The sequence below is a fragment of the Corvus moneduloides genome, chromosome 23, assembly GCF_009650955.1.
Source record: "Corvus moneduloides isolate bCorMon1 chromosome 23, bCorMon1.pri, whole genome shotgun sequence".
In the NCBI taxonomy this organism is placed as follows: Eukaryota; Metazoa; Chordata; class Aves; order Passeriformes; family Corvidae; genus Corvus; species Corvus moneduloides.
Genome location: NC_045498.1, coordinates 4,401,443 through 4,418,250, shown reverse-complemented (window position 1 = coordinate 4,418,250; position 16,808 = coordinate 4,401,443). Strand labels below are relative to the sequence as shown.

Below are 16,808 nucleotides of genomic sequence, written 5' to 3'. Positions count from 1 at the left end.
ATAAAACAGAAGTCATTTATAAAAATATTTAAATATTTTATTTTTAAGAGCTGTATGTTCCTGGTTCCTCTTCATTGCACTCAGACTTCTTTTTCTGCAAGCGCAAAGCACATAATTAGAAAGACTGCAAAAGAAAGACAGAAAACAGCAGGAACTACATGACATGGAATCACCATTCAGAACCACAGGCCATGTGCCTGCCAAATATTCTCAAGTACTCGTATCAGATTTGAGATTAAATGAACGTAATTCATGTACTTCTAAGGTCAGAAATGGCTTTGTGTGTTTTCCTACCCCAGAGCAAGGAGCAGCAGTGACAAACCACACAGGATTCAATAGGAATTCACCAAATGAATCCCACTGGCTTCACACTTTATAGGTCTACTGTTACTTACCTGTGATTCCTGAATTAAGGTACTCAGCATGTTGCTCCTCAAACAAGATTTTAAATATTTGAAGTTTCCCTTTGTAGTTTAGTGGCAAATTAGAGGGAAAATGTCATTAATTCCAGCTCTGCAAGTTGGTTTATTTCCCTGAACTGCTATTTGCTGTGCTTCTGTACATGCTGATTTATACACCAGGTTATTTTTTAAATTCAATGTTTAAGTATTTCAGCAAAACAGCTTTTTAACAAGGTTTAGTTGAATTAACATCTGAGAAGCAGCTGCTCTATTCTCCTTTTTCCACGCTGACAATCACCAACTGCAGCCTGAGTGCAGGACTGGTCATTTCTTGTTTGACCACCTGCAGCACACAAAGGACAGAATTTATTTGCTGCTGCAGGGCTGAAAAGCCTCGGACAACGGTTACATTTTGGCTCTACAAAAGCAAGATTCGGAAACTTTATATAAAATTAATCACACATTTCAGGCAGGAATTACATAACCCAACACAGGGTGATGGGCTACCAAGCCCTCACAGCAGTGTAAGGACACCAACTACTTACTTGTCCACCTGTTCCCTTGGTCCCTTCCACACACCACTGGGCACCGTGCTGGATGTGCTCATGTTCGACTCCTCAACTGGAAAAACATTCCCAAGTTACTATACCCACAGTGATTGTGAAATCTTTTGTACAAACCCACGTCTAAAAAGATATTTTTAGCCACTGCTGTCAAGGTATCAAGCCCAGATGGAGTCACGGTGCTCAAGCCCACAGCATGACGGTAGGGACCATGTTCTACCCTACACATTTAATGTATTCACTCATCCCAACTTCTCAGTGTTCCCCAATTCAAAGGTACTCAGTGACTGAACACCAAGTGCCCAGAAACCTTTATTTCATCCATCCAGGACAAAAAGCAATACTTACTTCCCATGGATGAGCACTCCGGTGTCACTCAGCTTTCATCTTCACCTAAAGGATAACAACTGAAGTTATTAGAGTCATACACAGCAAATTGTGACCATTTCAAAACTAACTTAAAAATAAGGTTTTAACATACATGGACTGATTAGTTATGAGGGGGAACTTATCAATTATTCCAAACTATTACGTGGAAGAATAAGGGGCAGAAATAGGCTAGCCTAAATACTCATCAAGAGCTGAAGAAATATACAGGCAGCTGCCTGAAGAACTGCACCCTGAGCACAAACCATAACCCCGGTCTGAGCACAGTGAGGTTTGATTGCAGCCAGAGGTATACTATCCCTTATGTGAAGGCATTAATTTTGTCAGCTACTTTAACTCTATGACCCTACTTGTCTCCTGTAGCAATGGCCCCTCTCTTCCCCTTCCTGGGGGAGTGCAGTGGCCCTGGCCTCTTGGAGCCCTTGTGTTCTATAGTCCTACAAGTGCTTCAGAAGCCAAAGGCAGACACTAGAGGTCGGCACTGTCACTGCTTTTATCCTCAGCAAGGTTCTTCCCTCCTCAAGACCCCCCTTTACTATAGTTGAGGGCAGCCTGCAATGGTGGGAGCTGGGGATGTGGTGCAAGGCTCTGCACAGCTCCAGTTGGGAGGCAGATCCCACCATGGGCACAGTACGATCTGACCAGGCAGGGACAGCTTCAGGCTTTAGTCTCCAACCCACCACCTGGGTTTCCTCACGGCCCTCGGGAGCAGGAGAGTTATGCACGTTTTCTCTGCCATAGCAACAAACACCATGCATAAGGGATACTATATCTTTGTGCATCCTTTGAAAACTGCAGATTCCCTGCTAGCCACACTCCTCCCCAGCCCTCCCCAGTTAGCTCTTCAGTACTGGTGTTCAGAAGCAACATTTATAGAGATGGGGTGTTCACAGACCACTGCGGGATTGCACAGCCAAGTCCTAACATGTCAATCATTACCTAGCAGCAATGACACAGGTGGGAGAAGGCCAATCCTCCCTTTTTTCCTTTTCCAGGCAGCAGCTATTTAACAGCCCCACTAGCTGGTATGGAGAGTGAAAAAATCTGAAGCTAATTAGCTGATTCCAAAACTTGCTGGTAGTGGAAGAAGCCAAGTGATTCCCCAGAGCAGCATACTTGGATGCATCCTTCCCAACATGCTCAGCCTCATTGAATATAATGGAACAGAACACTGGCCTTCCTGATCATGTCACTGCAGCTGGCAATGATTAACAGACACATGCAACCCCATTACTGCTCCAGTCCTAGAACTACTCACAGGCCTCAGTGTTTAGCTATGGGGAGAACTGCAAGCAAATCAACACTTTGTATGCTTAATGTTACAATAAAGCCCCATCCACGCTGTGCTGTGCTCTCCTGCCAGCACCAGGCTCTGCTCGGAGGGCCTAGCAGTACGCAGATGTATTCTGACACCACACTTCTGAGCTTCAGGTAAGCTTTTGAGAAAAAGTGTATTTCACACACAGATAAAACCAAGATGAAACACAATGCAAGCACTTGAATGTCATTTCTTGTACCCACTTATTACAGACTGACTTAGAGCAGACATGACTAAGTTTGCTACCACACCAAGTTTCATTACTGCAGCCAGAGCTGGTCTGAGCCCCATGGTTCAGTCACAAATTGCTTGCTCCAAGAGTGTCAAAAACCTGCTTAGTTCAAGTACATAGAATGAGGCAGATGAGCCAATAACCCCTTCATGACATTCCTGCAAGTCAAGTATCCAGAACACACTGGAAAAACTTGAGTCAGATCTTGAGCAATGGTTTAAGATCACTAATTCAGTTTTGCTACCTGACAGCACACTGGCTGCCAGCAGGTTTGCTACTGGATCCCAGTCCCAGGTAAGGATGAGCCATCACAAAATGGATTTAAGTCACAGGTAAAGGTAAACCATCATCAAAAGCCAAACTGACTTTGTGACAAGGTGTCACTCTGTGACCAGCTGGCATGGGCTACACTCGCTGTGGTGTAACCAAAGACTTGTTGACATTATCTTATGGTGCAGCTGCTACTTCAAGGGTTCAATGGAACATGGAACGGTGGCTACAGCAGAGGGCAAGGTTGTCCAGCAGATCCCTGTTCACCAGCGAGAGTCCTGCCTGGAAGGTAACAAAGAAGGGTCCAGAAGTGACAATAACACCAGAAACGAGTATGCAAAGCAGAACTTTGCAGAACAAGGGAAAACACATTACAGCACCTGTGAAATAAACTGAGTATCAGACAAGAGCCAGATCATTTGCTGGAACAAGGGACCTTGAAATTCAGGTTCAAGAGCTAATGCAAAAGAGCTGGAGATCAGCACATCTGGATGTCTGGCAACATAAGCATGTTAATCCTGGAACACTACAGTCAGGAGTTCTAGTAATGAAGAGTTTAGAATTACATCCCAAGACTGATGAAAAATGAAATTGTACATTACACTACCAAGATGACTACACAAGGCAGAAGTACAGAATCTCATCACTGTCAATTAAAGCAGAGGAATGTATCAGGCTTGTCAATCAAAGGTTAAAATAAAGACTACTGCAATGTCCAATAAGCTTTATGAAACTCACAGGGATATTCAATCAAGCACTCATTTACGTCCTCAAAAGTATCCTGGATCAGTCTCAGAGCTGCTTGTACCAGTAGTTTGAGGTGATTCTTACATAGCACACACAAGGCAAGAGCAGTGGTTACTGACATATTCCCACCGAGCCAAGACTCTACACAGGGATGAGCTGCAGATGGGCCACTTCATCACTACAGAAAGTTTAAACGTGTTCTTTTCTAGGCACTTGAGAGCACCTTGTCAACTAATCAAGTGAGTTTAAGATCACATTCGCTTTTCCCCACAGTGCTCATTCTTTGTTACATCGGAACTAAGAAAAATCCACCCAAGCCAAGTCGTATGTACAGAGGAATCGGGTCTGGAAATCCTCATCTAAGAACCACAGTAAGTTACTTGTTGTCTCTGAATGAGACAAAAGCTTAAAACCGAAAACCACGCAGCTTTGATGCAAGCTCAGCATACAGGTATGGAGTGCTGCACTGTAATTCCACAGTCAGAAGTGTGATGTCAGAATACCCACAGTATCAGATTACATAGAAAGTCACCAAGTTATATTATATTGCTTGTTACCTACCTGTACGCAGTCGGCAATGAGAATCTTGGAGCAAGCAGGAATACTACATCCGGGTCCTAATGTCCATTGCCATTTGTGGTACTACGTTCCTCACAGTTATGAACTGCAGAAATGCTGGCTAAGTGCAGTTATGTAGCAGGCCACTAGTTTAAAGTGTAAATTGCAGTCTCAAACTCCAGCAAGAACTTGCTGCCACAGTAAATGGTTGCCAAGGAGAAGCCAAGAATTTATCTACCACAAAAATACCACAAAATCTCAAAAGCATTTTCAGTTTCTCATCAGCTGTATAAATGATTAGTGTAATGTATCTACACCAGAAGGTAAGATTATTCTGTATTCATTTCTGAGAAAGTGTGAAGACGTATGTGTAACGATACCAGTTTCTACTTGCTGCAGTTTTTAGAGCTCCAAGTGTCAAAATGGACTCAATTTTGATAAAACAAGCTAAATTGCAACAGCCAATGTCCTCCAAGTCCAGTACAAAAATGTTATGTGATCCAGACCATCCAAAAACAGGTCTGACCAGCAAAGAACTTTTCTGAAAGATTTTAAAAGATTCAATTATATAAATCTGAGTTTATGAAAAAAGTCCAAAACCTCATAGGAACAGATCAAAGGAACGTCACTTTCTCGCCTCCCACATTTAGTAACTTTTATCAGATTTTAAAGTTGACATGTTTGCCAGCTTTTAAGACACCATCTTTAAAAGGTCTTGAAAACAAGATGGCTAGGTCATCATATGCCTGTTTAGTACATGCAACTCAAAGCAGAACTTGTTTTAGAAATTCTGCTTATGCAGCTACAACAAAGCCAGATTTAACCAAACTTGCAGATGTTTTGAAAACCGCCAAATCTTTCAGTGTATTTACTAATCATCGTTTTGCAGCTCAGCTATTTTAATACCTCGCAACAGTAGCTTACGTACAAAACAGGGGTACCCAAAGACAAGCTCTGTAAGGTACAAAGACAGCAGCATCCTTCACTCTTCCAAGTTACAGAACTACAAAAGAACATACTTTAGGATATGCACCAGCATCTCTTTTAATAAAGAATGACATGTAATCTGAAAAATAAACTGAAAAAATTAATTTAATGTTCACGTTCAGAATTCCCCACCTCGGACACCTTCACCTTTTGTGGGTGTCCCATGAACACCCTCCAGAAAAGATATTGTTTAAATCCGCTTCAATAATGCAAATTGCATCGATACTGCTCATTTGTAAACTATCCAATACAAGTAACTTCCAAATGCTTGGTCTGCAGTTTATGAACTGCCAATTTGGAATTTCCTCAAGAGCAATTCATTGCTGTAGCATGTTATCAACCCCCAAACTTTTCTGGGTAAACAAAAAGCATTCACCGAACAAGCTGAATCGCTCTTTAGTAAGCTTCACGTTCCAAGTCAGTGTTATCTGTATCAGCATTTCCCAACTTGCTATTCTGTCATTTAAGGGGTAACAGTACTTCAAGAGGGATCAGACATCTGTACCCTAAAACCCTGCAATCTGACACTTAAGTTTTAACCACAGGGAAAAATTTAGCAGAAAATTTAGAATTAGCCAATGATTAGCACAAGGAATGGAAAGATATTGGGAAGATTAAAGCTATTCACAGAACTCCAATGGTTGGGGATCATGTGAAGGTACAGCCAAGCTAAGTTTACCTACTTTGTGCCAAGCAGGTTGATGTATCCTGCATTAACACCGAGGTATTTGACACTGGGAAGTCACGTTCCCAGCTTACCTGGTATATTGTAATAATAAGCAAAGCAACTACCTTACCAATGAGTCCAGAATGCTTTGAAATTCTTCTGGGGCTTAATAAAATGAACAGCAAACTAACGAATTCATCAGATCTTCTACAAAAAGAACCTTAAAGGGAGTTTATTTGCACTGTGTAGTATTAACTCTTAAAACTCCAGATTCAGATACTACTTTTGAAGCATTATCTCCAAACATCAATAATAAAAGAGCGATAACCATCATGCAAGCAAGCTGATTGCTGTATTTTACATACAGGATTTTAGGATTTGCCCACCAGCTACACGATTTAAGAATAGTTCCTGCAGTCCCCATAATACAAATGATTGTATTCTGAACTAGGCAAATTAGTCCACTGTTAGCATGAGGACATAAGCAAGTTAACCTTAATCACTCGAGTAACACTTCTGGTCTTTTTGCCAAGCAATTTCAGGCAGGTGTACAATATGGAGCAAGGCCAGATCCTGTAATCTCAAGACAGCTTAAGAGCATATAAATATCACATTAACAATCCTTTAGTTAGGAAGTCAGCCAATACAAGGCATTCTATGAATTTATTTTAAAATAACCATTGCTAGTCTTCTGCTTAAAGTCTTTGAAAGATTCCAAGCAGTAACTGCCAGGGTGGTAAGTGCTACCATCCCACCACCCATAGCTAAAATATGGAATTCATTACTGCACTGCTTGCAGTGAAGCTTTAAATAATGTATCTTACAGCACTTGTAAGATTTCCATTTGCTTCCTTATTGCAGCACAATTACTGCTCAAAAAATCTGCACCTACTGCAAAGTTCGGCTACAATATAACCCAATCTTTGGCTAGAGAGGCACTATGGGAAGAGATCTCACTCTTCACTGCAGTTCCACACCCTGGTCTAGTCCGACCTCAGCTCAAGGCTCTCGGGTTACAGTGGCAGGTGTGGTATTTGGCCTCCTTTGTTTAACCACGACTGGCAAGAAGAGTTACTACATTTAGTTTTCTATTTATTTGAAGCACAGTAAAAAAAAGGTTGGTACACTTTGGGAATTCAGTGGCACAAGGTACACTGCCATCAAGTTAGGGACGTTATACATCAAAAAAACAGCTAAATTTGATTTTGAAACACTGCATTACATAATTAAATTGTACTCGCCCAAACAGACCACTTACAAATATTAGGTCAGTAAGTTTCTAACATCCATAAAAACGTAGCTTTCTTACTAAAATGCAAGAATTAAGAAGTCGGTGTCTAAACAAGACAGACAAAAACAAACTGGAATGAAACTACAGGTCACATCTAAAATCGGGGCTTTTTGTTTGGGGCTTCATATTCTTCTCTCCCTCTACCATATCCTGCTGGTGTTCCAGGCCCCATTCCTCTAGGACCCTGGCCACCCACAGGCCCCGCACCTCCCTGCCCAAAGCGTTCAGGACGCTATTGGAACAGAATTAACAGTTCATTATAAGTAGTTGATGTCCATGTGTGTTAAGTATATATTTTTAGAAGGTTCCGTAGTCAAGGTTCGTCGATACAATCACCATTGAGCCGATCCACAGGTACCGGGAACATAGAAAGGAAAAAAGGGTAATTTAAAAATTAGTTTATTGTAATACATGCCTTGAGGTATGTTCCCACTTGATGCATTCTCATACATCTGTTACAAAGAACAGATCCTCCCTGCAGTGCTAGAAATGTAAGCATTAGTGCAGATGTGAATTAACAACTTTTCCAAATGAGCTCTAGCAAAATTTTCAACCAAGTTAATGCAAATAGCTTGCAAACTTCTCACCTTTAGTGCAGTAAAAGCTCAGATTACATCACTGTCATTTCCAAATAAGCCTAATGAGAGAACGCAGCTCCGGTTGGCTGAAGCAGGAGCTGACATTCATCAAATGTAACAGAATGCCTACTCACCAGGACTGGCATGTGCTGTCTAGAGACCATGTGCTTTTCAAGATGGGGTTAAGACTACAGTCTGCTGACTAAACTGCAGAGGCCTTTGGCAGTACCAATACTCATTGTGAGCACTACTGCATTGCAAGAAGAAAAAAAAAAAATGTGAAAAAAGCTACTGACCAGTGCTTTACCTAACCAACGCAACTGCTCGAGCAAAGACTGGCACTTGTTCAAACCCCACGTACTCCGGAGCTGCTGGTGCTGCATCAGATGCAAAACGTGTTCCAAGCACTCAGTGTTTCCAGTTAGAGCAATGCACAGAGGGTTGTGTGCATCCAGGCAGTATCTCCCTTCCCACCCCACCTTCACCACAAGCTCTTGGAAAATTCACAGCTTAACAGCATTGAAAGGTTTCACACCAAGGTGTAACAGCTAAGTTACTCTGCAATAAAGCAGAGACTTTGGGTCTATTTACTTGTACCTCTAGTTGCATGTACTTCATTCAGTTACTGTATTACTAGGTGTGATCAGCATTCAACCTACAGAACTTAAAGACATGATGAGGTCAAAGAGAGCTTTAAATTTTCATTTCAACCAAGGTTCTCACTACCGAGTCACAGAACAATGGTAGGTGGTTTGTTACAAAAAGTATCTGCAACTGAAAATGCACACTTCAGAGCTCCTGACTTCTGAAAGTCAGCACCCAAGAAAGGAGTTTCACAAATATTATTTAGGTTATTTCTGCGTAATTCATGGCAGCTTCAGCTCATCTCCAGTTCTGTTTAAAGGTATCAGCCCAGGAACTGTGACAGCATTGTGTGGCAGAGATCTCCAGCCTAAGAAACTCTAGGCAGTTAACCCACCTCACTGTCACACCTTTTGACCAGATCACATTTCAGGTACTACACAAGTTCAACATGCACCTGTACCATGGTTTCCAGGAGAAATATGTACACAGTATGCACCACACACTGCCTAACTGCTCACAGGAAGCTCAGGAACTGCTTAGATATCAGTAGATTATTGAGATACCTTAAGGCCAACAGCACTGTCTACTGAATCAATGATGCCCTCTGAAGTTACCATTCCAAAGATATGGTTCCCCAAAAAGATAAAACAGAAGATATCTGACAAGCTACTATAGTAGCTCAGCACATTAAGCCAGAGGCCTAAACCCACCCAAAAATCATTTAGTTCAGCTTGTGCTACAAGTGTACACCCTTTCAGGAGGGTGAAAGCACACTGGTATCGCCACTTAAGCCAACAGATTCCCATCCTGCCCATTAAGCACTTCTGTAATCTATATCCATGGTGCTTCAGTGTAGGAACACCAAGCAGGCTCCAAGCCCAGTCACACATGTAGTGTGCCAAAAATAGTACAGTTTGGAAACATACCTCGGAACAGGAGATACGCTGTAGCTTTAACAGGCTCTACCTTTGTGACATGCCCAACACGGGAAAACAGATCAGGCTATCATTTCTTTGGGGGACAGGAACCACAAACGGCTACAGTCCAGGATAGCTGGAACACGCCTGAAGCTAAAAACCAGCATTTCTGCTCTTCTACAGCAACATCAGCACAGACTAAGGGATATGCTGTTTACCATTGATTACTTAAGTTAATCTGCTGCTTGAACAGACCTAAGCGCAGATTTTGGACTGAACAGCATACCCAGACCAACGTGCATCCAGCCTACCTAGGCTTGGAAGGGCCAAAACAAACAGTGTTACACACTGGGAAGGAGAACAAAAAAAAAATATCTCTTGTCCATCAATACAGAACATCAAATTACTGAAAAGCTACCGCATTATTTTGATGAAATTTGTCAGATTCTCTAGAATTCGTAAAAAATCCTTCCAAGCCTAACAGTGACGCAGAATTTCCAAAGTCCAATGAAGTCAGTTAATTGCAAATATGCTGAAGAGCACATTTGAATTCACTTACAAACAATTTTCTGAGTGTGTAAGCTACCATAAAGGTTATCAACTACTCTAGTGCTACACACTGCCACGCTGTCCTCTGTTAAACACCTGCTAAGAGAGTCAGCAGTTAACAGTGACATTTCCACAACCATCCGAACACTGGAGAACTCATTCCCAACCACAACAATTCCCTTGTGCTAAGCTAAAGCCACCACAGGATACGTTACCATGTCACTTCCCATCATAGAACCACTCATGGCTGCTTGGCCAACTCCTGGATTAGCTTCATAACCTATGCCGCCACCACCTCCCAGAGGTGGGAATTTCTGGGCTGCTGAAGCATAAGGATCTAAGAGAGAGAAATACATAATCATATTCTGACAATTTCTACGTTAGCCAAACGAAGTAATTACTTAAAAGATTCTTTACCTCCCATGTTCATTGTGGCAGCACCACCCATTCTCATGTCTCGCTCTCTCTGCATAGAAAAAACACCTTTTACCGTGGATAATCGACCACCAAAACCCAGACTTTTCAGGACACAAAGCACATGTACAGCCAACTACTGCCACTGCCCCCACACAAACACAGCGCAGTCGCCAACCCAAAGGAAGCAAAACACAGCGACCTTGAAAATACATCAACACAATTCCTGAACGTGGTAATGCATCCCAAACCTGCCATGATGTCACTTACTGGATCCATGTAACCCATTCTACTATAATTCTCTTCCCTCTGTCTTCTCATCTGCTCTTCCATCTCCCGCTGGCGGATCATCATCTCCTCCTCCCGCCGGCGACGCTCCTCCTCCTGCCTGGTCACCCCAAAGCAGACTGTTAAACCACGGGAGTGGAGCACATTGAACACATACCACCATCCCTTGCTCCAGCAATATAAAGGCACTAAATTATTACACATAAGCAAAAAAACCCATACTCTATGATGCTCAAACATTTGAGGAGAAACTTACATAGCAGTTCAATTTCGCAAACACAAACTGAAGCAGCAATGGTGTTTCTTGAAAAATAAAAACTTTCATATGTAAGTAATTGGGAAAAAAAAAACCACATAAATGTAACTTTGAATAAAATCCCATGAAAGCCAAACTAACCTCAGCTGAATTTCCTTGCGTTTCTGCATTTCCTGATTATGGAGTTCTTCCATACGCCTCAGCTCCTCCTGGCGCCTCATAAGGTCTGCAGGAATGAAGCCTGTGAGCAGCTTTTTCAAAAAACGTCACATTTTAATTATATCTGAATTAGATATGCCTCAGCTGCACTGTGGCAGAGAAGTACCTTCCAGTGTCATCACCGTTCTTACCAATACCCACTGATATAAATATCAAAAAACTACCAGTTCCTCTTTAACTCTGAAATTCTCAAGTTCACAGTCAGAAGTATAAACTTACTCACTAAACCATTAAACAGCCATATACTTAAGCTAGCATTTAAAGCAAAAAAATAGTAAGAATTCAGAACTAGTTACCTTGACGCAGGAGGTTTGCCTGATGCTCATGATAAGCATCTTCCATCTCACTTTCAAGTTTGTCCTTGGCATCTTTCATGTTTTTTGCCACCTGCTCTCTCTGCTGCTTTTCCATTTCATCTAAAGATTTCCATCTCTGGGAATATTCAAATTCAAAACTGCCAGGCTGAGCAAAACGGGGAGGAGTCTCTCTTTCCCTGCAGAAAGGAAGATGCTCAGAGTGGGCAATCCTGGAAGCTCAAGGTCAATACAAGATCACAAGCAAAATAACTGCATTATCAGGGAACATCAAGAGCACCCTGAAACAACAGCACTAGATACAAATAATTATCATGGCATATATGGAGACTTTTGCACTATCACATCCAAGCAAATCTTCAGAGTGCTACTGCTTGTTTACCTCATTCTTAACTGTTTTTAGACACCTCACTGCTGACAATTCCAGGTGCAAAAAATCCTTAAACAAGACAGGCCTTTGCCTGAGCAGGCACAACCGAGGTGGGTTTTCCCAGTGCCAAAGCACTCTGTGTCAAAGGCAAGTAACAGCCTTTACTTTCACACAAATTGTTCTCAAAATGCCCAAGCACCAACAATTTGTTTTGTCATATAAAGAAACTGGAACTTAAAATTCAGTAATTAATGGAACAAAACTATCAAGTTCAAAAGCTTTCCTTACATTACCAATATAAAACATTTTAACATTTTGAAACGCTGCATTAATCCACACTCCTCTCCAAGCTGCCGCTAAACTACTTAAAATTTTTGATCAAAGCAAAAATTTTGAACACTTTCTAGGCCAAACAAGACTGACTGGATCTCCCTTCCTGCACTCCCTTTTGTGATCTGGGAAAATATAAAATTCCTACAACAAACAGATTTAATATACAGATTCTAACACAAACCTGCCGTTTCAGAAAAGATTTCTCTGTACCCTAATACTACTCTACAGTCTTTGCTCCTTTATGCCAGTAGCCAGCTCATAAGGCAAATCCACATGCAACAAGTTTATACTAATCATGGAACGAGTTAAAATTTTACTTTATTTCTCATTTCAAACCATGAATGTAAATTTCCAAATTCCCAATGGGATCATCAACCCGAGACATGCCTTAAGGGAGATGACAGCTCTCAACAATAGCATGAAAGTTTAAGTCTGATTTTTCAAGTTTCTACATACACCAAAACCATCTGTCAAGATGTTATTTCTTTGTAATACAATGTAGAAAACTGCTTGTGTAACACTCAGCAAATACACTAAGCAAATCATTATGTTACTTTCAACTACGAACAAACAAAACCCCCAAGAACTGAAAATACAATCGAAAATCTAAATCCTGTTACTGAAAAATTTTCCATATTCCTCAGTGCCAGGGACAGTACTACTTAAAACATCACTGATACCCTCTTCATATAAAAATAAAGTGCCCTACTTTTGATACATCGGATTCTTCTGAGCAAGCTTTTCTGGAAGACCATCTTCATCATCCAGTTGTTCCAATGGCTCCACAATAACTGGCCTGGGAGTGCTGAAAAGAAAATACTCATTTTACTCCTCTAAAAGCCTTTATTCTGAGAAACTAGAATCCTACAGTCTTTATTCAGCTTAAAACTAAAAAATCCTGGCGAAGTACTTACGTTGTCAACAAAAACACCCCCTCAGTACACCGTTCAAACGCTTTCCTTGCAGCTGGCTTTGATGCAAACTCAACAATGCCTTTTCCTGTTGATCTACCTCGATCATCTACAATCACAACAGCTCTTTCCACCGGACCAAACTGGGAAAAAGCTTCCTCGAGCAACTCGTTGGATACATAGGGGGAGAGGTTCCGCACCGACAGGGCAGCGGCGTGAGTGGCAAAGCGAACGCGGAGCTGCCGGCCCCTCATGGGGGTATCGTCCAACTCTGCCTTTGCGATTTCTGCAAGAGCTCTAGATTCCTGGGGAAAGTTCAAAACCCAGTTTTAGAAAACTAAGTTGTACATGACCACATCGCGAAAACGAAACGGAAGAACACGCAACATGAATGCCTACCAGTTTAATGAATCCAAAGCCTTTCCCCTTGTTAATAAAAACCTCTCCCGGCTCCCCATATTTGGCAAACAGTCTTTTAAAGTCTTCGTCTGTGATATCAGCAGGCAAATTCCCAACAAACAACCGGCAGCGCTGTGTGTACGTCTTCTCCCCGGGTCGCCTCAGGAGAGAGAGGTTCGCTTTAAAACCCTACAAAGAATCACACCAGTTCGAGCCATCACTGGGTGCTGCACATCAAGCTGCGAGGAGCCCTGAGGAGCACCGGGAAACCCAAACCGCAGCCCCGGGACCGCCCGGGCACCGCGAAGAAATCCAAACCGCAGCCCCGGGACCGCCAGGGACACCGCGAGATCCAAATCATACTACCGTGCCACCGCGAGGGGCACCTTGAGGGAACCCAAACCGCAGCCCCGGGCAACGCGACAGAACCCAAACCGCAGCCCCGGGACCGCCCCGACACCAGGGACCGCTCGGGTCCCGCTGAGGCGCCGCCGCCTCTCCCCCGCTCCTCCCCTCAAGATGGCGGCGCGGGCGCGCGGAGCCGCCGCCATCTTGTGCCGGAGGGATGGGGGGGTGGCGGGGGGGGGGGGAGCGCCGTGACTCACCTCGTCCGACAGCTTCTCGCTCCTTTCTCCCGAGCCCTGCAGTGCCCCGAGGCTCTGCTGGCCCTGGTGCTGCTGCCCACGGCCCCGCGGCTCCCCGCCCGGCCCGCCGCGGTGCCCCGGCCCGCCCTTGTGCGGCCCCTGCTGCGGGCCACCCGGCCCCTTGGGGCCGCCGCCGGGAGACTGTCCTTGTCCTTTCTTAGGGCCGCCGGCCGGTGTGGGGCTGGGGCTGGGCTTGGATTGCGGCTGCGGGCCGGAGGGAGACGAGGAGGGAGCCGAAACCGGCGGCTGCTGCTGTGGCTGCTGCCCCGCGGGAAGCGCAGAGGATGGAGGCGCTCCCGCCTGGCTGCCGGTGGGTCCCGCCGTGGTGGCGGACGCTGAAGAGGATGAAGAAGGCGGAGCAGGGGTGGACGTAGGCGGCTTCGGCGGTTCGGGCTTCGGGCCTCCTCCCGGCGGACCGCCTGGGCCTTGTGGGCCGCCCGCCATCGGGCCGCGGTTCTGTCCCATGCCCATGCCGGGCGGCGGCGAGCGGAAATCGTGGTTGGGGCCGCCGCGGCCGCCGCCGCCGCCGCGCCGGTGAAAACCGCCGCCACCGCCGCCACGGCTACGGAAGCGATCCCGCGACATGGTGGAGCGGAAAGAGGAGGAGAGAGCTCCGGCCGCGGCGACTATTGCTGCTCAGCGCCCGCTGCGCAAAATGGCGGCCAGCTAGACGGCCTCGCCGCCGCCTTTGTCCGCCCTTAATATAGTGTCCCCGCCCCCGGAAGCCCCCTCCGGCACACCAGCCAACCACCGGCACCGGCGGAGGTTACTGACAAGCGAAATCACCAATAGGGTACCGCAAGTCCGCAAGCTCTTTGATCTCATTGGTAACGAGCCTGCCCTCTGTCCATTGGCGCGTTTGACCGCCGACGTTTGCACGGGACGGTCCGTTAACCCCCCGCGTGCTGATTGGGCAGCCTGAGCGGCGGGAGGCGAAGTCACGGCGGAAGCGGGCGTCGTGATTGGCTGGGTCGGCTGTCAATCAGGCGGAGGCGCGGCCCTGGCCTGTCTGCGCGGCGCCTCAGGGCGCCCTCAGCCGCGGCTGCGGCTGGAAAAATGTCAAATAAACGTAATTTCAATTACAGTTCGCTGCTTCAGCGCGGCCGGAGCCTTCGCTTCTGCTTTGAAACCCAATCTGAGATAAAAAATGTCCGATTTATGCATTCAAGGGTGGTAGTGGAGCCCCGGCGCCAACATGGAGGGTCACGTTCACTCTTTTGTGTGAAAAATCGGGCAGGGAAGCGCCAAAAAAACCCCTGGGAACAGCGATCCGCGGTTTCCAGACTCCCTGGGAATGCAGGACAAGGCTTGGTGCGAACAAAATCAACGGAAATTTCCCAAAATGTACCCGGTGCGTTCTGAGGTGAAAAATAAAGCAGCTGTACCCAAGTCCATAGTGGTTGCAGTCCCGACACTCCATGTTCCATTACAGAAAACAGGCCAAAAGCACATTCCATCTCTTCAGTGCCCCTGGTTTCAGCAGTGCCGCGCGGGAGACACAACGTGATTCCAGCACGACGTTTTTATACCTTCCCTTCACCCGTGTGTCAGTCCATCCCCCTCTCAAGCTCCCAAGGATGTTTCACATTCAGTTTCAGGTCTGAAAAATACAAAAAACAAACCCCGTGAGAAACCCAAGGGAAAGTCTCATGTTAATTGCACAGACCTGGAGCTGTGGCAGTGCTGTGATACAACATCATCAATCTCATAAATATTTCTGATACCCTGGGGAGGTCAAAGGCCAGTTTCATTCTTCATTGAATCATGAATAGTTTGGGTTGGAAGGGACCTTAAAGCCCATCCTGTTCCAGCCCCTACCATGGGCAGGAACACCTATCCCAGGTGACTCCAAGCCCTGCCCAGCCTGGCCTTGGACACTGCCAGGGATCCAGGGGCAGCCACAGCTGCTCTGAGCACCCTGTGCCAGGGCCTCCCCACCCTCACAGGGAAAAATTCCTTCCCCATATCCACCTAGCCCTGCCCTCTGGCAGTGGGAATCCATTCCCCTTTGTCCTGTCACTCCAGGCTCTTGTAAATTGTCTCTCTCCATCTTTCTTGCCAGCTCCTTCAGGTACTGGAAAGAATTAGGTCTTCCCAAAGTCTTATTTTCTGCAAGCTGAGCAATCCCAATTCTCCCAGGCTTTCCTTGCAGGAGAGCAACAACAACAACAAAAAATTCCCTATGGCTTTATATTTTTTAAACAAAAAGGAGCCACAGATTGATCCTGGCCCCGAATCAGTGGTGTAATGGCTGTGGGACTTCAGCCACTTCCAAGCACTGCAGAATGGAAACTCCACGTTGTTTTAAAATGGATTCTGGCCGTGGCCCTGCTGCCGGCAGTGAGTATTTCCACCACGAGGTGTCTCAGAGGTTAAATCACTGCAAGAACAAATTTGGGACTGGCTCTTATCACACACAAACAACTGGCATTGCCGTGCTGTCACGTCTGGTTCTATCTCTTCAGGAAACAAGTAATATTGAGTGGAAAAGGGTTGAGTTTGCCTTTGTTGTGTCTTAAGTATAAGTGAACTGTATTTTAGGGAGCTACAAATTTTTATCTTTCTTCAAAGGAAATAAAGAGTATAATTCTACTCCTAATTCTGCAAAAA

General features: G+C 45.0%; 1 protein-coding gene across 3 annotated transcripts; it reads right to left on the bottom strand.

Moving 5' to 3' along the window:
- Nucleotides 1-19: 19 nt before the first annotated feature.
- SFPQ (splicing factor proline and glutamine rich) lies at nucleotides 20-14,872 on the bottom strand. Of its 3 annotated transcripts, none has more exons than XM_032132698.1 (12): nucleotides 14,160-14,872; nucleotides 13,555-13,743; nucleotides 13,159-13,460; nucleotides 12,954-13,049; nucleotides 11,524-11,720; nucleotides 11,150-11,234; nucleotides 10,735-10,852; nucleotides 10,468-10,516; nucleotides 10,266-10,387; nucleotides 1,313-7,653; nucleotides 947-1,022; nucleotides 20-94 (listed from the first exon to the last, which is right to left on the bottom strand). In XM_032132698.1, the coding sequence occupies exons 1-10, from the start codon at nucleotides 14,781-14,783 to the stop codon at nucleotides 7,516-7,518; spliced, it is 1,920 nt and encodes a 639-aa protein (XP_031988589.1). In that variant the 5' UTR covers nucleotides 14,784-14,872; the 3' UTR covers nucleotides 20-94; nucleotides 947-1,022; nucleotides 1,313-7,515. The 3 variants fall into 3 exon arrangements, with proteins under 3 accessions (XP_031988589.1, XP_031988591.1, XP_031988590.1); XM_032132700.1 differs by having other exon boundaries at nucleotides 1,313-1,357; nucleotides 14,160-14,783; XM_032132699.1 differs by lacking the exons at nucleotides 20-94; nucleotides 947-1,022; nucleotides 1,313-7,653 and having other exon boundaries at nucleotides 7,698-10,387.
- Nucleotides 14,873-16,808: the final 1,936 nt, after the last annotated feature.

What these genes read in the sequence shown, in the direction of transcription:
- SFPQ (XM_032132698.1), bottom strand. Translation starts at nt 14,783, where the DNA reads ATGTCGCGGGATCGCTTCCGTAGCCGTGGCGGCGGTGGCGGCGGTTTT. An exon ending in AAGAATCCGATGTATCAAAA is followed by an intron (nt 11,721 to 12,953) that starts GTAGGGCACTTT and finishes TCCTTTCTGCAG; the next exon opens with GGAAAGAGAGACTCCTCCCC. An exon ending in GGCAAACCTCCTGCGTCAAG is followed by an intron (nt 11,235 to 11,523) that starts GTAACTAGTTCT and finishes TCATTCCTGCAG; the next exon opens with ACCTTATGAGGCGCCAGGAG.